The 22,823-nt window shown below is 53.2% G+C and overlaps 1 protein-coding gene across 2 annotated transcripts in view; it reads right to left on the reverse strand.

Moving 5' to 3' along the window:
- The window catches only part of CEP164 (centrosomal protein 164), a 70,058-nt gene that overhangs the window by 11,955 nt on the left and 35,280 nt on the right, over positions 1-22,823 (reverse strand). For both annotated transcript variants that reach the window (XM_013969468.2, XM_018059733.1), the window contains 8 exons: positions 16,992-17,357; positions 15,994-16,074; positions 13,771-13,854; positions 9,383-9,468; positions 8,253-8,420; positions 7,425-7,562; positions 5,505-5,642; positions 1,816-2,025 (listed from right to left, as the gene is read on the reverse strand). In XM_013969468.2, coding sequence (XP_013824922.2) covers positions 1,816-2,025; positions 5,505-5,642; positions 7,425-7,562; positions 8,253-8,420; positions 9,383-9,468; positions 13,771-13,854; positions 15,994-16,074; positions 16,992-17,357 — 1,271 coding nt within the window. The remainder of the gene's footprint in view (positions 1-1,815; positions 2,026-5,504; positions 5,643-7,424; positions 7,563-8,252; positions 8,421-9,382; positions 9,469-13,770; positions 13,855-15,993; positions 16,075-16,991; positions 17,358-22,823) is intronic.

Here is a 22,823-nt window from a genome sequence, read left to right on the forward strand (position 1 = left end):
TGCTGCCTTTAATACCTCCCAGGGCGAGAGGGGCTATGAACTCCACCTGCCCTTTGCCACAGGAAGCAGATCACAAGCTCCATAACCCCAAAATAGCATTTCTGCCAAAGGTTCTCCTCTGCAACCAGGTGGGAGGCATTTACTTAAGGTCGGATTCTGTCTGACCCCAACCCAGCTCTGGCCACATCACATGAGCCAGCATCTCCAAACCCCACCATACTCCTCCCTGCCTCCTGGCCTTTGTTCAAGGCAGCTCTCCCATTGAGAATCCCATTTCCTACCTGACGAACCCATGTTCCATGTTCAACACCCAACTCCCTCCTCTCACAGAAGCCTTTCCAACTCTCTCCAAGCTCATCAATCCCCTTTCAGCTCCCATCACACTTTATATGAGGACCTTTCTTATCCATGCCGCTCCCTGCCATGCATAACATCACACCATAATTCAGCCTTTGTATATGTGTTTTCCTTACAAGTATGGGAACATCTCCAGAGAAGGAATCTTGTCTTAAAATCTGCTATCTCCCAAGTGCCAAGCACAGTAACAGAAATGGAAGTAGGGACTCCATAAATGCTGGTTGAATTTGGGCAGTATCACCCAGGCCCAAACTACAAGCAAATTATCTGTGAGGGGTCCCTTATTCACAGACCGAGGTGGTGACCACCTCATCCCAAGCAGACAACCCTCGCGTGGGCCCCACGTGACCAGGGGCTGTCACGTGACCAGTGCTGTGCACTCAGGGAGTTCAAGCCTGAGAAAAACATGATTCAGAAGACAATCTCTCGGAAAAGCTTCTGCAGTGAATTCCAGAGCCAGAAAAGACTTCAGATAGTTTTCTATTTTCAGCTATCAACACCACTGCTCTCTTCCGTAATGACAGAAAATTTAAAGATTCTTCCTGCTAGATTCCCCCAGAAACCCTTTCTCTTTGTCCCAAGGCTAAATTTTACACATATCGCCACAGAATGGAAGGGTCTTTAGCAGTTAAGCCCTGCATTTTACAATGCTCTTCTCTCTTCATCTTACAACCAAACTCTGTTTTATAACTAAAGAAACTAAGCATCTGCCTGCCTGCCTGCCTTCTCATTCAAGAAATATTTGCTACAAGGTCAGTTGTGGCTTCCAGAAATTTCTACCAAGTGGTAATTTCCCAGTAGAGAGGAGACCCTACCTCTCAAAAAGGCTCATGTGTAAATAGAAACAGGGTTCTCATGACTACTTTGAAGAGAGCCAGGCAAGGCACTGCCCACAGAGAAATCACTTGGTCAAGACCACTAACACTGTACTGATTTCAACTGAAAATACAGCCAAGAACCAGCTTTATTGAGCAACTATCAGGTTTCAGGCCCTGAGTCAGATACTTTTCAACAGGCTGGTTTTCACTACAATTTAGGAAGGCTCTGGGAGGCCGCTCTGAAGTTGGGGGGTTCAGGAAGGGACAGAAAGCAGTCAGCACAGCCCAGGGTGGCCAGGGAGAGAGAGGAGCCTGGTAGGGAGACATTACCAGTATTTCTTCCTAGGCACTGCCTCTCGAGGTAAGCTGAGTCGCACTCTGTTTGGGGAGGGCCCCTACCCCAAGTTCCAGGCGGCTGGAAGAGGAGGATGCCTGGGACCATCTATTCTTTGGGGTGCTCTCTGGCAGGGGGATCCGGGAGGGGTGACATAGGATGGACTCTGGTCAGCAGAGCCTGTGTTGGGCACGGGTCTCGGCCAGGGAGCCCACCCCTCCTCCACCCGGGCCACAGAGGAGTCATCCTGGAGGGGCCGGGCATCCCAGTGGCAGCCAGGGTGGCTGGGCCGGGGGGCGGCAGGACCTGAGCGCCTTCTCTTTCTGCTGGTGAAGTTGCAGGGCCTCCGCCTCCTCCTCCTGCCACAGCTTCTCCCGCAGTCGCTGCATCTTCTCTCGCTTGGACTCCAGGAGCCGTGTCCGTTCTTGCTCGAGTTCTCGGGCCACCGCCTCTTCCATGGCCTCCAGCGCGGCCTCTGAGAGCTGCTCCCGGGGAGCTGCGGGCTCTGCAGATCGCCTGCCAAGGGCAGGAGCAGCGTTTCACTCGGTTTACTGTTCACCCACCTTCTGGCACCAGGGTTTATACAGATACCGAACATCCCACACGGAGCCGTAACGGAGGGCCCCTGGTCAGGAGTCGTACGTGCACGTCAGGTCGCCCGAGGGCGAGCAGCAAGGCTACCCTCTCGAACACAAGGGCAGCATCTGTTCCACAGCAGTGGCCCCCAACCTTTTTGGCATCAGGAGCTGGTTTCATGCAAGACAATTTTTCCACAAACCAGGGGTGCGGGGATGGTCTGGCGATGATTCATGGGCATTACATTTACTGTGCACTTTATTACTACTGTATCAGCTCCACTTCAGGTCATCAGGCATTAGATCCTGGAGGTTGGAGACCCCTGCTCTATACAATAAGCCCCACTGTGGCTGTGTGAGGGAGGGCCTGAGTGCCTAAGGAGTGGGGTGACGCATAGGAGGCTCTCAGGGGACTGGGTAGGTTGTGGCCCAAGTAAACACCCCGAGACATGGCTCAGGGGCTGGCGGCAGGAGAAGAGGGCAAACTTCTGTCCCTTGTGGACTCCTCCCGAGTGGATTCATGGCCCTGGTTCCGTCTCCTACCAGGGTTCTCCCTGTTACTTGAGGCTCATGCCGGCAGTTTGGGAAGTCCCCAGAGGCTACTCCCTGACTCTCAAAACTGAACAGAGGTCAATGCTTATGAGTCGGCAGGAGAAGCAGCAGCATGTCTCCTAGCCCTGAGGCCCAGAATAGTCCTTGGAGGCCCAGGAGTGCACAACCTCTTTCCACAGTGCCAAGGGAGCCAGGCAGGAGACCCTTCCCTAAGCCAGAGAGAGCAGCAGCGGCACATCTGAAAGGCCAGGCTCTGTTCCTCAACACTGCCACAGCTTCATCTGCTTAGAGTGAATTCACCGCGTGGAAATGGGTACCTCAACACTGCCACAGCTTCATCTGCTTAGAGTGAATTCACTGCGTGGAAATGGGTACCTCAACACTGCCACAGCTTCATCTGCTTAGAGTGACTTCACCGTGTGGAAATGGGTAAAAGGAACTCTAACTGGGATGCAAAAGGCAGGTGGTGAGATAAGGAACAATGGGATTGGTTAGAGAGATGTCTACAAAGTCATGAAGGCTGTTCTATTGAGCACATTTTGGCTCTTGAAGGAAATAGCCAAAGAGAAACCCCAAGAACACTTTAAGCAATGGAAACCTAAGTAGGATCAAGTATTTTGCTTCCCAGAGTGCTTTCCTAAAGCCAAGGGCGCGTGTGCAGGCCCAGGTCCTTAAATCTTACATTAGAAATTGGTCTGGCCGCCGAAGCACCACCTTCTCCTGCGATGCTCAGCCTGTGGCAGCCCTGGCCCCGTGGCCGAGTGGACCACAGCAGCACGCAGGCAGGGTCTGAATCAAGGAGGGGTGGGGCCAGAGTTCAAGAAGGGGAGCCAGCCTGCAGGGGATGCAGAACCCCCTCCGCCCTCAGCCCCCGCTCTGCAGCAGATGGAAGGCAGAGGGTGGGATCAGACTAGCACAGCAGAAGGAAACGAGGGCTCTGGAATTCCCTTCCAGCCCCTTGAGGCCAGAGACCGAGGAAACAGACAAAAGGCTACCGAAGTCTCTGAAATACCATTAAGATCCTTCCTAAAATCGTGACTTGGACCAGAAATGGTCCTGAGCTCTGTCTTCAGTCCCCTTCTGCTCCCAAGCCCATCTCCCTCCTTTCAATTCCCGCTTCCTCTCAGTCCCCTGACACAGCCCAGACTGATGCAGATGTAAGATGTAGCCACCACCTCCTCTGAGAATCCCGCCCGGGAAAAAGCCTCCCCCTAACCCTGCCACCGCCGCAGCTCTCCGCCTCATCAACCCTCCAACTCATTGCCAACCTGAGCTGAAAACATCTTTTTTTTCCCTGAGATAGTACCTTTTAATGTCTCCCTCCCCTGTGGGCTGCAGAGCTATGTGGGGCCCTAGGGACAGATGCTGCGGAGAGACGGAGCACCAGCCGGCGTGACAGCACGCACCCAGGCTGCACGCACCGCTGACCCTGCCTGCATGCCTGGCATGCAGGCAGATTGGGGCTGCTTTTCAGCGGGCCTCTTCACCGTGTCCCTGTTTTCAAGACTGAGTATCCCAAACTCCCAGCTTAGGTCCAGCGCTGTCAACAGTGAGCCTGAAAGATCTATGACATGCCTGGGAAGTCAAAGCCTCCAGGGGAAGAGGCAGGTCTGATTTCTAGGCCACTCCTCAGGTATCACCATCAGTGAGACCCAGTTTCCAGCAGCGAGTGGCCAAGAGGAGGCTCAGCAGAATGTCGTTTCAGGCTGCCAGCCGAGTTACTCTGAGATATATGAGGGAAAACGAGGAGGGACGGGCAGGGAGGGAGGAGAGGGAAGAGGGCTGTGGTACCCACAGTCCTGACAGGGCCGTGCCACCACTATCAGGGATCACTATCAGGGATTCTGTCTCCACTAATTTTCAACCCAGTAGTTTTTTTTTTTTTTTTTTACTTTTTATTTTACATTGAAGTGTTAGTTAGTCCCTCAGTTGTGTCTGACTCTTTGCGACCCCACAGACTGTGCCAACCAGGTTCTTCTATTCTCCAGGCAAGAATACTGGAGTGGGTAGCCATTCCCTTCTCCAGAGGATCTTCCTGACCCAGGGATCAAACCCAGGTCTCCTGCATTGCCGGCAGATTCTTCACTGCCTGAACCACAAGGAAAGCCGATTTTATATTGCGGTATAATCAATCAACAGTGCTGTGACAGTTTCAGGTAGACAGCAAAAGGACTCAGCCATACTCCCCTAAACTCCCCTCCCATCCAGGCTGCCATATAACACTGAGCAGAGTTTCTTGTGCTATACAGTAGGTCCTTGCTGGTTATCCATTGTAAATATAGCAGCATGTACCTGTCCATCCCAAACTCTCTTAACTATCCCTTCTCCACAACCATAAGTTCATTCTCTGTCTGCGAGTCTCTTTCTTCAGCGCAGTGGTTTTAACCCATTTGCTTTCTCTCTCTACAAACACCTCAAGAAGGATGCTGGGAAGACAGAGGGAAGGATATGCTTATTTCCCAGACCCAGGCCTTCCAGCCATAGAGCCCACACAGCAGTCGCTGCTTGCTGGACCCGCCTGCACTCTGACCTCCCTGTGCTCCGAACTCCTCCTGATTCAGCTTGCCAACATCCATGTAGGTGACAGACCCTCCCAATCATGTTTTTTATTCTCTATATTTTACAGTGTTACAATATCTGAAGAAGTTGGCTGGTCAAGGAGAGGGTGCCCCTCCCCAGACCAGGCAATCCTTACAGAGAGCATAGGGAATATGTCTTTCATAAGCAAACCCACCCTACCATCTCCTAATCTATTTCCCATGCCCCAGATCACCCAGGACCGAGCCCCAGGCAACCAGAGACCATGCCAGAGCCCAAAGCCATCCAAAATTATCCAAACTTCACCCCCATGCTCGCTCAAGTACTCACCCCGCCTCACCCATTGCTTCCCACGAAAACCCCAATAACAGCTCCGGGTCATGCTCTTCCTTCTCGCTTCTTTCCCCTCCTGACCAACTCTGGTCCTTCCCCACGTGGCCCTGCCTGGCATGGCAGGCCCTCTTCTCTCTGGAAATATAAGGAATAAATTCTTCTTTCAGTGGCATCGGCCTCTCCGTGTTGTCACTCAGTCACCTCTGCAAATTAAAATTCCGTGGATACAAATGAGGCACAGAGTCACTCCCCCGAGAAACCCAGAGAACAAATCCATTCTTAAGGCAGCTATAAAGGTCAATAGCAAGGAAGTTCCAGAGCCTGAGAAGACTCCAGGAAAGGAGCAGAAGACATCTCCTAAGAGCACCGTGTACACTGAAACTGTGGGGTCAAGGAGAGGGCGGCCCAGCAGGGACAGCCTCGCAGGGACGGGAGGAGAGACACAGACAGGAGGTCTTGTCAGCCTGGGCAGCTGGGAGGAGCCTCACTGCACAACTTCTCTCCCAGAGGCCCTGGGAAAACCCTCTGACCCCTGACCTCTGCCCAGAGGGTCCTGTTTCTGAAGCCCGCTCACCTCCTGTCCTCATCATAAGCACCCTGATCTGGCTGTCCACAGCCACCAAGGAGATCAGGGAAAGCCCTGTCGTTCCTCAGGGGCAGCGCTGTCACGGTGGGCTGGACCACCACCTGAAAAGGGGGCCAGCCCTTCTCCACATCACTCCTTCAACACTATAGGAGAACATGCATTCTTGGGTCCCGCCAGCCCTTGGCGACACTTGCTGTCAGTAATCAGTGCATGAACCTGTCTCTGCTCAACAATCAGCCCCAATCCTGAAGACTCTTAATCCTTCTGTACTGCTCAGCTCACAGGCAGGAAAAACTGTATCACCCTGAAACCCTGACACCACGCAGGGAAAAGACACAGTGGCTGCGGACCAAGAGACAGAAGTCAAGGGCTCCAGAGACTAGAATCTAGATCTAATTCCGCAATCAACTAGCAATGTGACCTTGGGCAAATCCCTTCACCCATCTGAACCTCAGTTTCCTCATCTGTAAAAGAGGTGAAAGAGGGGGAGAAGAGCTAAAAGGTTTCTAAGTTTCAGAAGTGTAACAGTGCAGGTGAGCTGTGAACCCAGGCACAGAAGAGCTATATTGCGTCCTGGATAATTCCATTCAAATGAAGCTGGGAACAGGAAAAATTAATCTATGAGACAAGAGTGGTGGCCTGGGGCAGGGGGACTAAGAGGAAAGGAGCCCAAGGAAGCTTATAGGAGGGACGGAAGTGTTCTCAAAGATCTGGGAGGCTGTGATACGGTGTGTGAAACGCGTTAGTCACTCAGTCATGCCCAACTCTTTGCAACCCATGGACTGCAGCCCACCAGGCTCCTCTGTCCATGGAATTCTACAGGCAAGGATACTGGAGTGGGTAGCCATTCCCTTCCCCAGGGGATCTGCCTGACCCAGGAGTTGAACCCAGGTCTCCTGCATTGTAGGCAGATTATTTACTGTCTTGAGCCACCAGGGAAGCCTGTGACATGGTGCATATGTATATAAACATTCATTGACTTGTACAATTCATGTGTACATACAACCAGGTACACAAATACCTCAATAATTTTTTAAAGGAAAACAGGGCTTGATAGAGCGGAAAACGTGGTTGACCAGGTTTCTGCTAAGGACCCAGAAGGTACTCTGCCCCCTCGCTTCCAGCCTCATACCCTAGGTGCTGATGAGGGGAGCCCTGGGGGCTGCTTAGGGGTCAAGGGTGCACACAGAGCCAAGGGTACACTCACTTTCCTCCCACTCCACTCCTTGAGCCAGGGCCAGATCGCCCTCTCCCCACCACCCAAGACGAGATGGGCACTAAAGCAATCCACACAAGGGAGGACAGGGGCAGACATGGAAACTGGCCCTTACACCTCTGGAGAGCCTGGCGGGGTGGGGCTGACCGCCACCTTCTCCTCGGGCTCTTCCTGCCCAGGATCCGGCCCCTCGGCCTGGGGACGCCGTTCCTCGCCCCTCTGGTGGGCGGCAGGTGGGCTTGGGAGCGCCTCCCTTGACAGCAACAAGGAAGGAACTGCGTTAAAGCCAGAGGAAGGTGAGAGGCTCCAGGTGTACCCCACTTGGGGTCCAAGGGCTCTGATGGGGACAAGGGAGGAGGCAGCCCCAGCAACACGTGCCATCTCAGGCCTCGGGTCTCAGCTCTACTCCCTACCTCCCCACACAGCAGGAGCTCCGGGGTGCTGCTGCTCTGCCTCCCCAGTGACTCAATTCAGCCAGGTGAGCTCTAAGGCCAGCATCCTTCTCTTCCTGCGGGAAGCCCGGGGCCCAGCACTAGCAGGGCTCCCTCCACCCGCTGGGCTTGCTGAATGACTAGCGGTGGGATGATCATGGGGAAGAAGGGGGCTGGCAGGTGGGGACCGGGAGACATGGCCACCCCCCAGCAGGAACGGCCCAGCCCGGGTGATAGCAGACTCTGCCCTAGGCCCTGACAGGGGGCAGCTGGGTCAGAAGAGACACCTCCTGTGCCAGAGTTTCTAAGCTCCCCTAACCAGCCTGTGCACCCCGATTGTAGCTACAGGCTGCAGACTAGGAAGAGGCAGAGTTCCTCCCTACTCAGTTCGTGTGAAGCACTAACCAGAAACCTCCACTGCTGCTGCTTAGGCTGCAAACCTGCCCCCTGCTCGCCCCACCTCTCCAGACCCACTGCCCCACAACCCTGGGAGGCTTCCGGCCACCCCTTACCTCTGCAGGGAAACAGAGGGTGGGGGGCTTCCCAGAGAGCCCTCCTCAGGCTCTGCTGCCTCCTTCTGCTCAGGCTGCCCCTCTGGGGCCTGTGGAGGCCCTGTGTCGGTGGCCCGGCTGTGAAGGAGACTCTGGAGCCACTCCCCACGCAGAAGAGGGGGAGATAACCTGAGCAGAGAGCAGAATCAGGGCCTCCACTCAGACAGCAGCAGGAGAACTGCAGAGTGGAGGATGTGGACCCAGGTCCGTGCCTCCTCCGGGCTGGACCCCAGTCCTGGCCCCACCTCCATGGAGGGCAACACAGCCAGAAAAGCAGGACAGAGAAGCTCCTGACTGAGCTCGCCCTCTGCCTGGACTGGACTCAGCCCTCCCAGGTCCATGGGCTGCATTTGCGTGGCCCAGGAGTGACATCTGGCCACACTCACAGGTGTATCTATCCCCACCATCTCTGGGGTCTGGGAGTTGGGGAAGTGATAGAAGAATTGAGCAGAAAGAGGGAGAAAAACAGAAGCCAGGCTCAAATGGTCACTCTATAGAAAATGCATGAAGCTGTAGCTTTGAGGAAGTAAAAATGCTGATAGCTTTCAAAGGTTCAAAAAGTAGAATGACCACCCCCTTCCCCTGCCAGGGTGGCAACCCTTCTCTTTCATGGGCCCAGGCCTGAGAAGCTGGAAGCCCCTGTCTCTCAATCACACAGACACACACACACACACATACACACACACACACACACACAGCTGCAGCCATTTCTGAAGTGGCTAGGCCTGGCTCAGAGCTGTAAGCTGCAGCATCGATCCTCTAGCATGGTCCCCCAGACCTCCAGCAGAGTATCCAGCCCTGACCCATGACCAAGGACACACGAGGCTGCATCCAATCGGGTGAAGAGGACAGAGCCCTGGCCCACAACGGGGCTATGGGCACAAAGTCCCACCAAACGCTGCGGCAGTACCTCCCACTTCTGTCTTGGTCTGCATGACGCGCACACACACAAACTCTGCAAGGCCATCCACTCAGTTCCTCACCTGCCTTCAGCCAGGAGCACACTGAGACACGTAGACCAAAGGCAGGAATTCTGGCCCCAAGTCCACGCCATACCAAAGTCCCCAGGGGCCGCCTCCCACGCACAGTACCTCTCCGAGCCTCCGGACCGCTTGCTCTGCAGCGCCTCTTGGCTGGACCGGCTGGCATCCTTGTCTTCTCTTCCCAACCTCTGGGCCTACAGACAAGTAGCAGTGGAAAGTGCTCACTGGGGTGGGGGGTCTGTACTGACGCCCATGCCAGGAGGGGCCACTGAGAGGCGGCTCTTGGTGAGGGAGGGCCACTCGGAATGCAGAAGAGAAGGCCTGCCTGCTGTACAGTGAAGCCCCTGCGGCTCTGGCTAAGCCCCCAGGCTCACAGCTGCTCCCAGGGCTGGCCTTGCTGCCCTGGGGAGGATGAGTCAGACAACACAGCCACTGCAGGCAGAGTCGGAAGCCACAGGCTGAAGGAGGACACACAAGAAAAAGAAAATCCTGCCTCCTACAGGTGGAAACATTCACTGCCAGCTGCAGAGAGAAAGCAGAGACGTCCGTGAACAACCCAAATCCACGGGCCCCCGACCGCCAGAGCCACCGGTCATCAGGAATGCTGAAATTCAGTGAGCAGGACTGGGGACAGCAGACAAAGGGCATCAAAGAGGAAGGATCCTGGAGAGATGGAGACGTGGTAAAACGAGAGACAGCTATACTCCAGATGAGAAGGGCACTGCGAGGGCAACCTGAAGAGAGGAAGACGGAGCGCTCCTTTGCACCATTCTGAGATCCCCCGACACCCAGGTGCCCTCAGTAGACAGTGATGCCCTCTTCCTACTCAGGAATTATACCTGCCAGACAGTGCAAAGAAGAAACGAAAAGAGTCAGCCCAAACCTCGTTTTAAAGTTTGGGTTTCTGGGCAAAGTTAGCAAGCTGGTGAAAAGGACTGCTCTTAATACATTCACCAATTTTCTGCAGGGGTAAGGTTACAGGGGTGGAGCAGTGCTGTCAGCCTGGACCTAACCCTTAGTTCCAGCACCTCCTCTACTGCAAAATGGGATCGCAGAGCTTCCCTTGGGTTTCCCTGGTGGCTCCATGGTAAAGAATTCGCCTGCAGTGGAGAAGAAAAGACATGGGTTCGATCCCCAGGTCGGGTGGCTCAGTGGTAAAGAATTCGTCTGCTGGTGCAGGAGACACAGGTTCCGTCCCTGAACCGGGAAGATCCCACACACCCAGAGTAACTAAGCCTGTGCGCCACAACTATTGAGACTGTGCCCTAGGGCCCGGGAGCCGCAACTACTGAAGCCCCCGCGCCCTAGAGCCCGTGCTACATGCAACAAGAGAAGTCACCACAATGAGAAGCCCAGAGCCTGCAGCTAGAGAGGGGCCCCTCTCGCCACAAGAGAAGAGCCCGCACAGCCGTGAAGACCCAGCACAGCCAAAGGTAAATGAATAAAATTATTTTTAAAAAAATGAGATAGTGAGCCACAGTGCACAGGGCTTCTAGTGGGGCCCAACTCCGGCCCAAAAAAGGCAAGCCACAAACACAGCTCTCCTCACACTCCTCCCCCTCTCCCCCAGCCTGGGGGTAAAAAAAAAAAAAAAGAAACCCAGCTTCGAGAGTGCCAGTCCCCATCCTAGGACCTGCACTCCTTCTGTCACACTCACAGGGGCCCCGTCTGTTCCGGGACACGAGGGTTAACAGGAGAGGTGGGGCTGGAGACAGCCCACTCCATCTTCCCCGGCGGGGTTCCGGCCGGGCTGGCACACCTCCGTGTCCCCACCCCCGTGCCCGCAGCCCCCCACGCCTCTCCACTGGCAGCCTGAGCCCCGGCAGCTGTGGCCGACTCTGCCATCTGGATGGGTGAGGAAGGGCAGGGTCTGAACTAAAAGCCAGCTCCCCCAAATTACATTAAAAATAGAAACGCTGCCTGGGAGTGCCTCCCGGTGCCTGCAGCAGAAGGGCTCCCTGCCAGCGCTGCCATTCCTGATCGCATCAGCCGGGCAGAGCCCACAGACAATGGCGGGGAGGGCGTCCTTCTCCCGCCCTGCCTCCTCCCCTTCCAGGGCTCAACTTGCAACTTGTCTTCCTACAGATCACACCACACTCAGCAGAGAGCACCCCCCTCCCACAGGCCAATCTATTTCACAAACTAAAATATAAGATGGTAACAAAGTACAGTGGTCGTAATAAATATTGAAGGGCTGAGCCCTGAATCAGAAAGGATGAGCTGCGGACAATGTCTGTTTCCTTCCTGATTCACCTTTCTGCTAGAGACTCAACCAGCCCTGAGGCAGAGAAAAGGGGACACCTTGGGCAAGTACCCACACAGAGGCCCTTTGAGCAGAGTTTTACTTGCTCCCTAGAACTCTCTGCCCCAGAAAGGGAGTCAAAGGAACCAGACAAGGCCATCAGGCACATCGGCACTCTTCAGAACGAGGAGACACATGCCTGTTCTAAGCCTCTGGCCTAAGACTGCTCAGGACACCCCTTCCCTAACCTAAACTCAGCTCTGGGGTTCTGTTTTCATTCACGATTCAGTCTTCACTTTATGTAAATCACAGGGACTTCCCTGGTGGTCCACTCTTTACAAGCCTCCCAAGGAAATCTGTTTTTTTTTTTCCTTGTGGCTCAGCTGGTAAAGAATCCGCCTGCAATGCGGGAGACCTGGGTTCGATCCCGGGGTTGGGAAGATCCCCTGGAGAAGGGAAAGGCTACCCACTCCAGTATTCTGGCCTAGAGAATTCCACGGACTGTGTAGTCCACGGGGTCACAAAGAGTTGGACATGACTGAGTCGGACATGACCGAGTCGGACATGACCAAGTGACTTTCACTTTCTTTCACTTAAGGATTCTAATATGGGCCAGATTTTAGAGTCAGAGCAATGGAAAATCACCTTGCCTGGCCAACTCGGTAACTTTCCCACTTAACCTGCTGCCAAAGGTACCTCACCAATCACCTGCTCCAAACCCTTGCTGACGAACACCACCTGGCCTTGTCTGTGCCTTTACAGACCTCCAGTGCTGCAAATGGCGGGCAGGCAGTGAGGGGGAGAGATCCAGCATCCGGCAGGGACCCGGTGGCTAAGCAGTGGCCCGGGAAGGCTTATCAGCCAGAGCTGAGAGGAACATGTCAGGCTCCAATCAACCGGACTCACAACTCTACCCCGACTCAGGACTGGCTTCACTAAGGGCTCCCAGGCTTGATTCACATTAAATACTTTTTTTCACCCAAACCAAATGCCCCCTCAAACCTGCAGAGACCGCATGTCAGAACCTCTCTCCTCTCAATAATCCCACAGAGGAGGCGAAAGTGACGTTGGCATTTATGTTTTACAGATTTTTTTTAAGGATGGCCATTCCAGCCAGTCTGAAGTGATACCTCATTGTAGTTTTGATTTGCATTTCTCTAATAATGATACCGAGTACCTTTTCATGTATTTGTTGACCATCTGTCTGTCTTCTTTGAAGAAATGTCTGTTTAGGTCTCTGCCCATTTTTTGATTGGGTTGTTTGATTTTTTTGGTTATTGAGCTACATGAGCTGTTTTGTATATTTTAGAGATTAATCCCTTGTCAGTTTTGTTTGCAAATATTTGCTAGTGTTTCACCATGATATTGGTGCTTGTTTTGAGAAAAAAAAAATTTTTAATCATGTTAAATAAATGGCTTCCTTAATGCTATTATTTTTAGAAATCAATATTAAATTTTTATCAAATACCTTTTGATCTCAAAGTGATCTGAAGGCTTTATCCTCTGACTCACAGATATCATGAAATATATTTAGAAGATTCATAATATTAAACCATCCTTCAATACTAAAAGAAAAAATTAAAAAATGACCTTGGCTTTAAGCTCCTTGCGGATAGGACCTGTGTCTGAGTCCTCTTTCTCCCCTACTCTGGGTTCAACGACACCCATCCCTGCCCAGAGCTTACATCTGGCAGGGGAGACAGAGAACCAGAAAACAAAAGCAGCAGCACTAAGGGAAGCAGAGGGAAGGACCGAGTCATCCTGCATGGAGGAGGTGACGTCAGAGGTGGGCCTCCGAGACCAAGAAAGAGCTCTCAGGGCACAAGGGGAGGCAGCTGGCTGGCAGGGTGGTGAAGCAGTGGACAGTGTGGCCCCGGGGAATGGTGAGTGGTGGGCACAGCCAGGGCATGGCAAGTGGGCTGAGGACATGACTGCAGAGGTTGAATGGGCCAGGTTAGGAAGTGCCCTGAAGTCCACAAGCTGCACAGTGCTTTTTTGCACAGGCTCAAATGGTCAGCCCTCAGGTGCTAAATGAATAGATGAAGAGACAAAAACAGGGAGTCGGGGGGGGCAGGGAATGCCCTTAATTCACGGCAGCAACAGAGCACAAATGCCCCATCGCAGGCATAGTCAGGGCCTTGCCTTGATGAATCAGAAGGGAGAGAACTTCCAGAAATGCACCCTGGGATGGGCAAGCCTCAGCTCTTGATTATCCCCCAAAATGAGGCCCCAGCCCAGCCCCAGAGAGACTCACCTCCCAGTGGGCTCCATCCAGGACGGAGGAGTGCACGTCCACATTCAGCAGGTGCTCTGAGATCTGGCTGCGGAAACCGAAGTCCTAGAGATGGTGGAGACGGGAAGGTCAGCTCTCCCCTCATCACGGTCAGTGCCCACCAGAGATCAGGGCCTCTCCTCCACCCTCACCTTCCCGAAAGACGCCTACTATGTGCCAGACACTGTGCCAAGCATTCCAACACCTACTCACTAACCTCATCTTTAAAATAACACTGGGCTTCCCCGGTAGCTCAGACAGTAAAGAATCTGCCTACAATGCAGAAGACCCGGGTTTGATCCCTGGGTCAGGAAGATCCCCTGAAGCAGAAAATGACAACCCATTCCCCCATTCTTGCCTGGAGAATCTTATGGACAGAGGAGCCTGGCGGGGCTACAGCCCATGGAGTCACAAGAGGAGGACACGACAGAGTGACTAACACTTTCGCTTTCCTTCAAAATAACTCTGCGACTGGATGGAAAGGTATGTGGTAAAGCAACTACGGTATATTGCTCACTGAAGACTCTAGGGGGTAAGAATGTAGGCATTCGCTATAAAATTCTTTTAATTTTTCCATACGGTTGAAATTTTTCATAATCAAATTACAGGGGAAGAAAGCAACCCAATGAGACTGTCCTCTTATTTTTATCTCACAGAGTAGGAAGCCGTTTGAGAGCCCATGTAACTTGCCCAAGGTCATGCATCTGTTAAGCAGCAGGGCTGGGGGTCAGATGTGTCCTGGGCCGACTCCAGAGCCCAAGCTCTTTGCCTGACATGTGCTGCAAAGCATGTCACTTTCCAGCTGTCTCTCCCTCCTGGCGCCTGACAGGAGGCCTAAGTGCCCAGAAGATCCGTGGGCAGGTAGGAAACAGGGCTTGCCAGGCCCCTCCCAGCGGGTTCTTTCCCCTTCCCATACAGGTGCCCCTCTGGACAATGAGGATGGATCAGCACCACTTTCTCCACTGGCTTCTCTTTGGGATGGGCAGCAAGGGCCCACGCAGGTGCCAGCTCCCCGCTGCCCTCTGGCTGCTGCAGAGCCAGGACCCCTCCCCCTCCGAACCCAGGAGCCCCTCTGGGCTAGGTGATGGATTGCTACCCGACAGCACGCTAACAGGGACAGTTCTGTCATCAGCCCTGATGAATGGCGGGATGCCCAGCCAAGGTCTGGTCCTGCTGGCCGTGGCTTCCTCCTCCACCCACTCCCGTAAAGAAGAATAATGCTGACGGACACACTTCTCCACAGGGCGACTCCCCGAGAAGGGCCAGGGCCCTTGCTTCAGAGAGCTCCGTGGCACGGTGACTCTTCGTGATGGTTTCCGCCAACAGTGACTTTGCCTCCCCTTCCTAGCTTGTGGGTTTTCTTTGTGGATGACATTTTCCTTTCAGCGTGAGTTCTACTCCACTCAATGCAGCTGCCATCTGGCTCCTTAAGCCCATGGCTCAGCGAGGGGCTTGAGCGCACACAGCCTCCTAATTCCTCTGCACCCCCTCGTATCACTACTGCTCATCCCTGACCCTCTCCCACTAATCCCTTCCCTTTGATCTGCCTCCTCCAAACAGATGGAGCATGATTTCTGGAAGAAACTCTCTGCCAAAAAGCACCCCAGACTACTCCCCTTAGATACAAACCTGGCAAGTGAAGCCAGGATTCGGGAGGCTCAGTGGAAGGTGGAAGGGCTGGAACAAAGACACCGTGGATAATGGCATTCCAGAGGAGTCTTCACTTTGGAAATGACCACACTTCAACACACTTCTTGGTCAGAGCCTGAGGACTGGTCCTTCCTTGCCACAGTTCAGTGATCCCATAAACTCATATACACAGTCTCCAATCTCCTACACTCATACAATGCTCTTGTTAAGAGCCCAGAGGCCATGATCTCATATGATCTCACAGGCAGTTCATGCAGCAGTAGCAGTAGTAGTAATAACAGCTATGCTTGTTTAATATTCATATGCTAATAATGTATATACGCTTTACCCCACCTTCTTCTCCCAACAAACCTAAAAAGTAGGTAGTGTTATCCTTGGTAGGGCGAGGAAATGGAGTTAGACAAGACCCAAGTTTGAGTCCTAACTTCCCCACTTACAAGGTGTAAGATGCTCGGCAAATTATTTAACCACAGTAACTCACGTATCCATGTTCTTTATCACTACTCTGCTGCCCACCGCCCCACCCCCCAACTCCCATCTCAGACTCAGACTCACCAAGCCAAGGAAGGACCTGGGGTCAGAAGCAGCGGAGTCTGAGAGCTGTAGTTGCTTCCCGGGTTCACTGATCTCCGACTCCTGGGAAGACAGACACAGAGAAGTCCCCAGAGCAGAAGACAGAGGGTCGTTACCAGCCTCCACAGCGCCCACACAGGGCTGAACCCAAACCGAAATCCACCTCCTCTGGAAAACCTGAAAGAGGCCTGTGGACCTTCCCATTCCCAGCCCCCAGCCCATTCAGGCTGGGCAGCCCAGTAGGGGCAACACTCTAGACGTGGAGGGACAGCCAAGTGAAGCAGAGTGGGAGGTGGTTAGAAAGTCAGCAGTGGAGAAGTCTGATGCTCTCCTAGAAAAACATGACGAGAGCATCTTTTCCAGAAAGCAGTGAAAAGCTCTTTAATTAATTCCCTCACCATCCCCCTGGAGGAGGAGCAGGACTGAGGGTTGGAAAATGAAGACACCAAATGCTCTCGCCCCTGGCTCCTATGTCTGTCCATCTGGGTCACTGGCCTCATCTTGCCAAGCAAGACTTCCTGTAACCTGACTGACCAGTGCTGGGGCAGGACACACCCAAATGTGCCCCCACTCCCACCTCCCTCAGTGCCTCCTCTCTTTATAGGGACATAAGATGCAACCAGGAATAACTCAAAACTGATGTCAAGAAGTAGGAGAGGGAGGTGGGAAACGGCAAGAGGAAGTAAGTGGGAGCCCAGAAGAGCATGAATATCCCAGGAGGGTGCCCGTGGAAAAGCAAATGTCTGCTCTGAATTTCTAGTGCCAGCAGGTATGGAGTTTCATTCAGGATTTTACTGCCTGCTGGGTCTGGGCATATTTGTCACAATTAAGGGTTCTGGCTGATGTTGACAGCCCATTGCAGGGTCTGCAAATGAAGCTTCTGACTCAGTAATGAAGATGAAAAGAGAGAAATGTGCTCTGGGCTCAAGAGAGCAGAGAGGGCTGGAGCCAGCAACTGCCCGTGGGACCGAGTGACTTACTTCGCTCGCCTCTGATCTGCTCTCTTTCAGGACAGAGGCCTCCTCCTTTGGCTCCTCTGCTGCCTCTTCCTTCCTGGAACCCTCCTCTCCTGCGTCCACCAGGTTCTCTGGTGCCTCTTTTTTAGTGGCATTGGTAGGCTGATCACCTCCGGGGTCCACCACACTTCCGGACGTCCCAGGATCCTTCTCATTCTTTCCTTTTTCTGGGGGCCAACTTGCCTCTCCTCGTTGTTGCTCTTTGCCGTCAGCACCGCTCAGGCTGCTGTCCGCACCTTGGCTGAAGGGCTTGCCAGAAGCAAGGGGGCCGGCAGCATCGGAATCAAGAGAAACGTCCTTCTCCTCTGGCTGGCTTGCTCTTGGAGACTCCTAAGGAGCAGCCAACAGCATCAGAAGGGAAGATGTCAGGAATTAACGCAAGGAGTTTGGAGACTTGATAAAACAGAACTGCCATTGTTCCCTGAGGCCTGCAGTTCTGAAACCAGTGGTTATCCCATACCTCAAAAGCTTTTAAAAACAGACTCCTGGCTCCGGCCCAGATCCACTGACTCTGAACTTCCATGTGAACCTGGATACACCCAACCTGACGCCCCTCCACTGAAGGGCTTGGAATCCAGGGCCCTAGACAGTGCCCACCTCTGTGACCACCCATCACATCCTCAAGTAATAAATCTGTCTCATTCTAGCCCCACTGGCCAAACCATAAGATTGCAGGCTCAGAAGTCAATACTTGTTTCTGATAATGATAACAGAGAACCGCATGAGAGAAAAGTCCAGAGCTTGTGTTTTTCATTTTTAAAAGGTAGCAGGGAAGAAATATCGAGAGGGTGCCCCTTCTCCATAGCAATGAGGGTAGCTCTCTCCCTAAAGCACCACCCCGCCACCTGCCACCAGGAGGCTACAACAAGCAGCCCGGGAGCCAGGCTCCTCTGCTGGAGGACCCTCAAGTGAGTCCTCTGGGAAAGAGGTGCCAGATGGGGTGAGGTGTGTAGGAGACTGACGGGGGGAAATGCCCATAAGAGGACACGGAAGGTGGGGAGAGGCCTGGCAACACAGGTCTGAGATCTGTGGCGGGAGAGAGGGAAGGAGGGGGCCGGAGGAGGAGAGCCTCGGGCCACAGCCCAGGTCTGAGAGGGTCTCCAGCCCTGTGGAGAGCCCCGCAGTCATCAGGCAGAATGGCCCTGCTCTGGGGCCTGCTGCACCACCACCGACGCCTTCAACAAGCCGAGCCTTGGCACGAGCCGGGGCAGATCAAAGGTGCAGGAGCTGCAGGCCGTCAATCCACCAAGGTCCCCTCTGCAGGGTCTCTTCACAGGAGATGGGAGCAGCGCCCCTCTACAGCTGCCCACCCTGCTTCTCACTCACAAAGCCCATGTGAAAGACCTAGAGACGAGACCTAGGAAAACACTAAGAGCTGCCACAAGAAGAAAAGGAACCCCCACCCTTGGAAGCACAGCCAGCCATCTCTCCTGGGATCAGGCAGAGAAGACCTCCTTCCAGAAAACATCTGGCCTGACACTTGGGCCGTCAGTGAGAACAGCTTATGGGCAGGGACTTTTGAGACCTCTTAACCCCTGACTCTGGAGACTCCAACAAGAAGCCCGATAACCAAAGTACAGAGGGCCAAGGAGAAGCCCCAAATCCAGCATTCACCCATGCCGTCTGTTAAAGGATCCACTGAACTCAGAGCTGTGACCACCCACTGTGGGTCTGGCAACCAACCAACCAGCCCACCCAAACTTTCCAAGGATGGTTAAGAGAGAGAAGCAGCAGAGCACCTTCAGAGCCCAGCTTCGGGGGACAGAACACCCAGGTTTCAAATCTTGGCTCCATGCTTCCAGGGACCTCGTGCAAAACTAAATTTTCTGTGCCTCAGTTTCTTCCCCTAAAATGAGGGGGTATCATAAGGCCTATCTCATGGGATTGTTGGGAAGATTAAATGAGTTAATGCTCATCAAATGAGTAAAGAGCAGAGAGCTGTACCTGGACACTGCAAGCACTCTGTAAACGCTAACTCATTTTTTCGTGTGCTTATTTGGCTGTACCAGTCTTACTGTGGCAGGCAGGATCTTGGATCTTCACTGCAGCATGCAAGATCTTTTTCAATTTTTTTAAATTGCAGCATGTGAACTCTTAGTTGTGGCAAGTAGGATCTTAGTTCCCTGACCAGGGATCAAACCCAGGCCCCGTGTGTTGGGAGCATGTGCACTCTTAGGCACTAGACCACCAGGGAGCTCTTGAAACCTCATGTTTTATGATGAGACCCACACGTTCATTCACTGAGCCCCTTCTCAACCTGCCATGGGGACCCAAATATGAAGACCTATCCTGCCCTCAATGAATTCAGCTGGGTCTGGAGAAAAGTGAAACACCCCTGGTGGCCCTGGCTATGAGCCTTGACTGCCGGAAGCAGAGGGCACGGGACACGGCGCTGCTGCTGTCATCAGCCCCAGCCTGCACCCAGGGAGGGAAGCAGAGGCTGAACAGAGAAGGGGTGGGCTTCCCTCACGCCCTGGCCGCACCAAAGCACGGTGCCCTCCAGTGCTGCCCGCCCTCCCGACACCCCAACTGCAGCGTGGAGGAAGTCCGCACAGTCGGCTCCTCCCTCCTCTTTGAGAGGCAACTGCAGGGCAAGGCCAGGCCTCCTCACCTCAGCGTCCCCACAGCGGCCAGCTCTCAGCAGTGGCCAGCATGCGGTGACTGGTCGGGGGCTCACGGAGGATGTGGGTAAAAAAGGTGTGGCACGTGTATATCACGGATTCTCTATTACTCAGCCATAAAAGGAATGAAACCACGCCATATGCAGAGACGTGGATGGACCCAGAGACTGTTACACAGAGTGAAGTCAGTCAGAAAGAGAAAAACAAATAGTGTATATTCATGCATTTATGTATAATCTAGAAAAAGGGTATAGGTAGTCTTCTTTGCAAAGCAGAGAGAGAGACAGACACAGAGGACAAACGTATGGATACCAAGCAGGGAGTGGGGGTTGGGACTGACATATATACTCTATTGATACTATGTAAACAGCAGGCAACTAATGAGGACCCACTGCACAGCACAGGGAACCAGGGTGTGCTGCACAGCACAGCTCAGTGCTGCTCGGTGGCCTGAACGGGAGGCAAATCCAAGGGAGGGAGTCCATGTAAACACAGAGCCGATTCACTCTGCCGTACGGCGGAAACAAACACAACACTATAAAGCAACTATAATCCAACAAAAATTAATGAAAAATCTTATGGGGGAGAAGAATGTGGGGGTGTCTTGGGGGGAGTGAAAGGTGTCTGGCCCAGAGAGCAGGACCAATCCTCCCTGGCCATGCTCATCTCCTGATGAAAAATGGGCAATAGACCTCTGATCGGAGGACAGAGAGGGTATCGGACCACAAGTTCACGTCTCCTCACACGGCTCACAGCCCTTCTCACCCAGCCCTGCCTGCTCCTCTGAGGTCATCTGAAGCCACACACATCCTGCCTGCAAACAAACACCACGCTATTTCCCTGCTCTGCCATGCGTATCCTTAACATACACACAGAATCTACCCTGACAAGCTCCCACTGGTCCTGACAGCATCACCTCTTCCAGGAAGCCTTCCTGAATTCAGCCTGTCCCACCCTTTTGCACAACCGCTACTGTACTATAACGGCTGACTTCCTTGCCTGCGACCCCCACCACATCAGCTCCCTAATATCCTCAGTGCCTTCTGGCACATACAAACTGCTCAGTCAGTGTTTGGGATGCAATTTTTAAAAATGATTAAGTGCGTCAACACAGAGAGAGGAATTCCTACCCTGTAAAGTGGTACCTACTTTACAAAGCTATACAGAGATCAGATTATATTTGTCACGGTGGTTATGAGATGGAAAATAGCTAGACAAAAGTCAACTATGGATATTCACAATGATGGAAAAACAAGTACGCTATCAAAAACCAGAGGACACCAGATCCACGTGGAGATTCCCATTCTTACACATGAGAGAATACGGCCAGACGGCAAGAATGTCAGGCCCAGGCTATGCCACTCTCAAGCCTTCAAAAGAAGAGCGTTTCACGACAGAGCTGAACCTATTCTGTCTATCTAAATAGTAAAATATTAAAACATGGCTAACATTAAAATAAATGAACTTGCATTCCCCGTGCCCATGTCAGCTAACTGCAGTGACAGGGCGGGCGGAGGGACATCTTGTGGGGGAAGATGGTAGAGGCATCTATTGTGGATTATCCACAAATGGATGAACGGGAGCTGAGTGTCTGGAAAACCCAGCCACCGCCATGCTCTTCTCCACCCCTGCTCCTCACCCCACCTCGGGGCCCACGGCCTGAGGCCCCACCCAGGACGCACGCCCAGGCCCCTGCACATGGCCCCCTGCACCAGCGTCCTATGGGTGAGAAAGGGGACACACCCCCAGCGCGGCCCTACTCCCAGTTCAACCATGCTCCCGCTCCTTCTGTCTCCTCCTGTCACAGCCCCTGGTCCTTGAGTGTCTCAAGGCACATTCCTGCTGTTTATTCCAAAAAGATCTTGCCATCTGCATAAAGGGGGGTGGGGGAGGGTGCAGGAGAGTGCCTGTAAGAATCGGTTCATGAATATTGAACATACCCCTCCAAAAGCTCTGAGGTCTCCCACACCGCAGTCCCCCTCCTGCAGCCCAGAACACAAAGGCAGGGGCCCTACAATCTACACGGGGGCTCAAGGGTGGGGAATGAGGGAGCTGAACACCACGTCCTTGCACTGATCCCGTGCTGGGGAGACCCCCACCAAGCCAAACGTCAGTCTGGTTTCTTTCCCACACCTCATTCCCACCCAGTCCGTCTCAGCTCTTTGCACTGCTCCCCGGTGGTGTGGTTAGCGCTTTCCAATCACACTGACATCATCCTGTTATTTCTAAGCGCAGCTCCCTCCCTCCCCTTTGATCTGCTGATGGGCTTTTCACCAGCTCCACAAGGCCACCTGCTGCCTGCTCGCCTACCCTTCAGCCTCCCCTCTTTCACTCCCTTCCATTCTTCGCGTCTGTTCCAGGAACCTAGCGCTTTTGATTCTGTAATAGACTAGAAATGGGTTTAAGCTGAAGGCAGGAGAGGAGGGGGATGGAGAGAGAGAGGCATTCTCGCCACCCTACTGCCCTCTCATGGAATCATGAGCAAAGTGACTGTTCACAGCGAGACAGGGTAGAACAAACTATAGGATAAGCTCTCCATCTCGGGCAGCCTGAGACGCCCGAGAGCTGGAAGAGGCAGGCAGCTCAGAGGACCCACGGTCTACACTACTGCTGTTCAGCCACCAAGTTGTGTCCGACTCTCTGCAACCCCATGGAGCGTAGCCTGCCCGGCTCCTCTGTCCATGGGATTCTCCAGGTAAGAATACTGGAGTGGGTTGCCATTTCATTCTCAAGGGGATCTTCTTGACCCAGGGATCAAACCTGGGTCTCCTGCACTGCAGGCAGATTCTTTACCGTCTGAGCCCTACCAATAAACTGGGACAAAAGCCATTTTAAAGGGTATGGCAATCAGAGACAGCTTTGTCTGTCCTGAAACTCCCATTCATCCCCAACACGAACTTTCCCCACCATGCAAAGCCCCAATTCCTGCCTGAGGCTAGAACACAGGATTCCAACACTCCATGTGGCAAAAAGAACGAAATCTGCTGGGACACTAGAGACAGAGGTGGGGAGTGTATGTAACACCTCCCACTCCAGACATTTCCCCCCATCACACTGAGTTGCCTATTAAAGAGGTTATAAAAAAAAAAATGCGCTTAAAAACTCCCACTCCTTCAAAGAAGCACATAAAGATCAGAAGGGAAGCATATGAAAACCCAGGACATGTCAAAGAAAA

The sequence above is a fragment of the Capra hircus genome, chromosome 15 (genome assembly GCF_001704415.2).
Source record: "Capra hircus breed San Clemente chromosome 15, ASM170441v1, whole genome shotgun sequence".
NCBI lineage: Eukaryota > Metazoa > Chordata > Mammalia > Artiodactyla > Bovidae > Capra > Capra hircus.